This window comes from Amphiura filiformis, chromosome 19 (genome assembly GCF_039555335.1).
Source record: "Amphiura filiformis chromosome 19, Afil_fr2py, whole genome shotgun sequence".
Classification (NCBI taxonomy): Eukaryota; Metazoa; Echinodermata; class Ophiuroidea; order Amphilepidida; family Amphiuridae; genus Amphiura; species Amphiura filiformis.
In genome coordinates, this window is record NC_092646.1 from 22,943,721 (window position 1) to 22,949,930 (window position 6,210).

Genomic DNA, 6,210 nt, shown 5'->3' on the forward strand with positions numbered 1-6,210 from the left:
GACTGCTGTGGTAGAAGTTGCGCTGGAGAAATGCACGGGTGGAATTTGCTTTTTTTGTGTTGTTGTCTACATGGTCGTTGAAGCTCAGCTTGTTGTCTATGTTGAGACCAAGATATTTGGCAGATGACACTTCTTCAAGAGTGGTACCATGGATGCTGTAGGAGAAGGTGATTGGTTTCCGCTTCTTGGTAACACGCACCACCTGACATTTGGCTGGATGAAATTGCATAAGCCATGTGTGTTCCCACTTCTGCAAAGCATTGAGATCTTCTTGTAGTAAGGAAGCATCATGATGGGACGATATCCTCTTGTACAGTGCAGTATCATCAGCAAACAGGCGGGTTGTCGAGCTCTTTACGCAGTCCGGAAGGTCGTTGATGAATGCCAAGAAGAGCAAAGGTCCCAGGACGCTGCCTTGTGGTACGCCTGACGACACATTGGCTTGAGTGCTGATTTGGCCATCAACCAGAACTTGCTGTGTACGGTGGCTGAGGAAGTCCGTAACCCATTGAAGAGTAGGTCCACGTATGCCGTAATGCTGGAGTTTGTGTAGGAGAAGCCTATGTGAAACCTTATCGAAGGCTTTAGCGAAGTCCAACAATATCATGTCTGTTTGCCCTTTTTCTTCGATCCCCTTGGCCAGATCGTTGATAGTCAGGATTAGCTGTGTGTCGCATGATCTGTTCTTTCTGAAGCCATGCTGTGCATCGGACAAGATCTTTTGTTCAGACAGATGGTTGATTATTGCACTATGGACCACATGCTCGCATAGCTTACACAGAATGGCGGTGAGAGATATAGGTCTATAATTTGCTGGTGACGATCGGCTGCCCTTCTTAAATATGGGAACTACCAGTGCTTTCTTCCACGAAGATGGGACAGATCCTTGGTCGAGGATGCTTGGTAGAGGAGGCAGATGGCTGGAGCGATCTCTTCCGCAGTTTCCTTCAGAAGTCTGGCAGGCACGCCGTCAGGACCAGAAGCCTTGTATGGGTTAAGATTCTTCAGCAACTTGACAATACCTTGATTGGTGATCTGGATACCATTCATTGGTGGATGAGTGCTGGGTCCAAGATCAGGTAGAGTTGATGAATCATCCTTGGTAAAAACTGATGCAAATTGGCGATTCAGCAGATTGGCCTTGGTCTTTGGGTCACTGAAGAGATGGTTGCCTTCTTTCAGAGGAGCAATACCAGCTTGGTCACAACGCTTGGCTTTGATAATGGCCCCCAGTCTTCTACTTGCACCAGGTTCACTGCGTATTATGTCAGTAAGGTACTTGTTGTAGGCCTGACGACAGGTAATTTGGCTCTGCTTCTTCAAATGCCTAAATCTCCTCCAATCACGGTCTCTGTTTGTCTTCCTAGCTTTCTTGAAAGCCCTTGCTTTCCTTCGACAGATCCGTTTGGTAGAGGTGTTAAACCATGGCTGGTTGAATCTGGTGGAGCTGAGCTTGGAGGGTACTCTGTCATGGAGTATTTTCTGAAGATACTGTTCAATCTCCCTGGATAACAGTTCCACTGGAGTAGATGTTGTGTTGCGAGAGACAAACTTGTCTGCCCATTCCTTGGTCTCCTGACGGATCAAATCAAAATCAGCATGATTCCACAGGAAGATCTTGCGACGGGATGGTTTCACTCTGCTGGCCTGAGCATTCCAATCAGCATACACAATGTCATGGTCGCCCAGAGCTGGCAACCCCTCACAGCGGTTGATTAGAGAGGGTCGATTGGTAATGATGATGTCAAGTATACTTTCATTACGGGTTGGAAAGTCAACAAGCTGTTCCATTCCAGTTCGAGCCAGCATCTGCAGGAAGGATTCATTTAATTCAAGTGGATACTGGTGGCCGACGACTCGGTCTGTAGCCCAATCAATGTCTGGTAAGTTGGCATCACCTGCAATCCATACTGCCACACCTGGGTTGGAAACGCATATTTCCTCAATAACCTGGTTTAAGACATTCATGTAAGGCTGTTTGCTGCTAGGGGGACGATACAGTGCACCAATGATGATGTTTTGTTTACCACTGATGATTTTGGCACCTACGAACTCTGCTTCGGACTCAATCTGGAGTTGTTGGCTGATTAAGCTAGAATGGACACCAAGCAGAACTCCTCCCCAGCCATGTTTACGGTCTTTTCTGTACAGGTTGTAGCCTGGTGGAAAGATTTCACCTTTGCTCATATCAGGTTTCAACCAGGTGAGGGTACGAAGGTTAGAACCAGTGTTGCTCGCTTTAGCAGATGGTTTTGCTGGAGACGATTGAGCAGATGGAGATCCTGGCTCTGAAGAACTACAGCTGCCTGTTGAACTACGCTTGCTGCGGTCAAACACATCTCCAGAGGCTGACGAGTCGATGCTACAATCTCCAATGATGGAGTCAAACAAGCTGGCTGATATATTTGGCAAGCCACAGCTAGTGCATTCCCATGGTAAGTCAGATCTGCCCATGCAGGAGAACATGTCTTCAGACATTTTAATGCAGTCAGCATGGAACCAGGTGTTACATTCTTCGCATAAGATACTTGCTTTTGCACCTTTATAGTCAGTGCATGCTCTTCTACATTCACCACATGGGTACCTGGGTAACCTTGGGCCTGGATTGCTCTCTATGTCACCTGCTTTCAAGATGGTTAACAGGAGGCCCAGGATAATACGTAAGGTATTAGTCTATATACATAGTATACGGTTAACAACATGGTGGATGACATTTTCAAGATCATGTCCAGGACACATGTCCATCATTTAATAATACATTAAAAAGATCAAGATTAAGATCAGTTCATGAGGATTTCATACATGATTATACACATGGTCCATAATTGCATTACTACAGGCATGTATAAATGTAAGCAACATTGATCAATCAATCACAACACACACACAATCACAACACAGCAGGTTGGTTGGCTGTAGGATGGAGGGTGAACAGGTGTTGAAGGATGGAGGGTGAACAGGAGCACACCAGGATGGAGGATGAAGGATGGCAGGATTGGTAACAAGGGTTGGTATAGACAGGGATACAGTCTCTCTCTCCAAACATAAACATTGGCAACAATAGTGCCCTACCTGTTTTGCAGCACTCTCTACACTATCCGATCGATCGCTACAGAAGGTGATTGAAATGCTTCCAAATTCGGCAGTCTAATTGTAGGTAGCAGTAGACAGCAGTTGGGAATTGATACAACGGAAATGGTGGGATAATCTAAATACGTCGAATCCACGGCAAGGCTTGGTAAAGATGGTAAACACCAAGGGGATGACGATTGGGTGGAGAAAACCACACAAACTAAGATAAAAACCAAAATTTTGCGGGAGCGATCTCAAAAATGCGCCATATTGGTCATGCGCACGAACCACTAACTGTGTGTCTTAGAACCCGATAGACGGTGACATGTGACCATACACTACTAGTAGGATCCACAACATGCTCATCTATCATGGGAACAGTTCTTAAACCCTAATACATTTGTACATTCATCCTTGGAAGATTTGGGTAAACAAACTCTACTCTGCAACTTGAGGTCAAATTTTGCACTATGATTATGTAATTGAGGTTATTGGACTATGCCATTAGGATGAGACTCTTGTGATCTATAGTACCCAGTAATGTTTGCTTAATTAGATGTTATCTTAATTAGAGCTCTAGTAGGCCAAAGGGTATAATTGCTGGGGAGATGTCAGAGTCAGGATGTAGGTATATCATTATGAATCAAATCACGAATAATTGTAAGATTAGTGCAGAGTAGGTTAGATATGAAAATGGAAAGTTAAAACAAATGACTAGGGGAGAGCGGGGAGTGTTCGCCCTAGGGGTAGGTTCGCCCACCCCTTGTTTCTCAGCACTACGGCTATCGAGGAATTTGGTGATGGCAAAATTAGGTGACAAAGGTCATGATAAACTTCTCATATTAGCTAAGCGACATATAGGGACATGTTCATCGAACTGCAGCCAAAATAAAAAAATTACACCAAAACGTAATTTTTTCTTGCATTAATAATGTTGTTTTATCATTGATACATAAATACAGATGGTTTTAATGGAATTCTGTATTTGGAACATATGGGATTTGTTAAAGATTTAATGTAGTTATAAACTCCTTATTCGATTTGTTTTTTGCATACCCTGAAGAAAATACAAAAATGTGCACAAGGTTCACGTTCGCCCTTTTTAGGATGGGGCGTGTTCACCCTATATTTTATCCGGGCGGACTTGCCACAGACTGGTGGGCGGACCTGCCCCATCAGCCTATTATGCAAAATATTGATAATTATACCATTAAACAAGGTAAAACTACTGAAAAGCATATTTTTTAAAGTTATGTGGTATCAGTATTACACATATCACCGTTTATGTCCTAATCCATAATCCCCCCGAAGTTGTAAACATTATACGTTTAAGCTCACTTTGGACCCCTACATTTTGCCTTGACCTGACCCCTGCAACAAATTTAGTGATTCCCCAGAAGAGAATGAATGCCCTGTATACTCTTGCTAAATGTTTCCATTGAATATGTTATTGTTACGCAATGTTTAAACCTTTTTTGTGATTAGGGTGAACTTACCCCACCATATGGGCGAACCTGCCCCAATATGGGGCAAGTTCGCCACTTTGCAAAAAACTTTTTGTTTGCTCTACCCTGTTGCTATTGTAACGCCTATAGTTCTGAGATTGTGGTCATATATAGCTAAGACATAGGGCTTTCACATGGGCTAATCAGGTCATCCCTAACCTTAAAATTGACATCGCTAGGCTGGTCAGAAAAAAATAGGGCGAACACTCCCCGCTCTCCCCTATACACCTTCCTGTTTATCCTTCATCTCTATTTGATTTTCAGTGTATTAGCAAGTAGATGATGTATATGTATCACAGACGTTATACAATATAAAAACTTAACGTTTTCTATTGGTTAACATAGGCGTAGATCCCGGGTGGGGGATAACCCCCCCACCATATTTTGCCAGTGGAGCTTACTTATATGTGTCTTCTATACTATTCACCATATTCCCCTGCATAACGAAATTCAACAATATTCAATATCCAAAGCAATATCCTCACTATTATAGGTCCCAAAAACAGAATTTCCCCACCCCACATAATCACAAATTGACACAAAAGCTAATAATTCATTCCCATTTATTTCATCCAAAACGGTCCTGTCATACACCTTCCCCAATCAAACACATTTCTCTTGCATTTGATCATTTCCTACTCTTCCCTAGAAAAATCATTATAATACCAAATCTACACACCATGGAATTCACCATATCACGTCCAAGCACTAGAGGGCACGGTGGCTCAGTGGTTACGGCCTTGGACTCATAATCGGAGAGCTTGCTTAACGTGCATGGGGTTCGAGTCCCCGTCACGCCACCGTGTTGCGCCCTTGGGCAAGGCGCTTTGTCTCACTTGCTTCACCCCGCCCAGGTGCAATGGGAGAAGCTGTTAGGGGTAGTCACATCACCCCACCCAGGTGCAATGGGAAGCTGTTAGGGGTAGTCACAGTCGTTGTACTGATGAACCCTGCGCCATTTGTAGGCAGCAAACGTGGTTCCGACATATTCTAATAACGGCGGAATAAATGTAAAGCGCTTTGAGGCTGTTTACGGCATAAAGCGCTATATAAATATCTACATTTATTATTTACTATACATCATATACCCCTGCATAACGAAATTCAACAATATTCAATATCCAAAGCAATATCCTCACTACAATAGGTCCCAAAAACAGAAATCCCCACCCCACATAATCGCAAATTGACATGAAAGCTTCATTCCCATTTATTTCATCCAAAACGGTCCTGTCATACACCTTCCCCAATCAAACACATTTCTCTTGCATTTGATCATCTTTTACTCGTCCCTAGAAAAATCATTATAATACCAAATCTACACACCATGGAATTCACCATCACGTCCAAGCTCACATTGGGCGCCCCATTCCTTTTTTAAAGGAATTTTTATATGGTTAGGACTGATAAAGGAGATGAGAAAAGGGTCCTGTGCTGGTCCTTATCCATGGCCCCGATTTTTTTCCAACCCCATCCACGAATGTCAAAAGGAAATCTACGCCGGGCTGTGTGTGTGTGGGGGGGGGGGGGGCGTGCCGCTAATATGGGTAGCATTTTCGGCCTTTTGGTATATCAATGACCCCTTTTTCTAAGCCAATTTTGGTATATGAATGGGTCCTTTTTTCAAAGTTTT

The 6,210-nt window shown here is 43.5% G+C and overlaps 1 protein-coding gene across 1 annotated transcript; it reads right to left on the reverse strand.

Annotated features, from left to right (window-relative positions):
• Positions 1 to 849: 849 nt before the first annotated feature.
• Positions 850 to 2,478, reverse strand: LOC140140452 (uncharacterized). Its single transcript, XM_072162212.1, has one exon. The coding sequence runs from the start codon at positions 2,476 to 2,478 to the stop codon at positions 850 to 852; it is 1,629 nt and encodes a 542-aa protein (XP_072018313.1).
• Between the last annotated feature and the right edge of the window lie 3,732 nt (positions 2,479 to 6,210).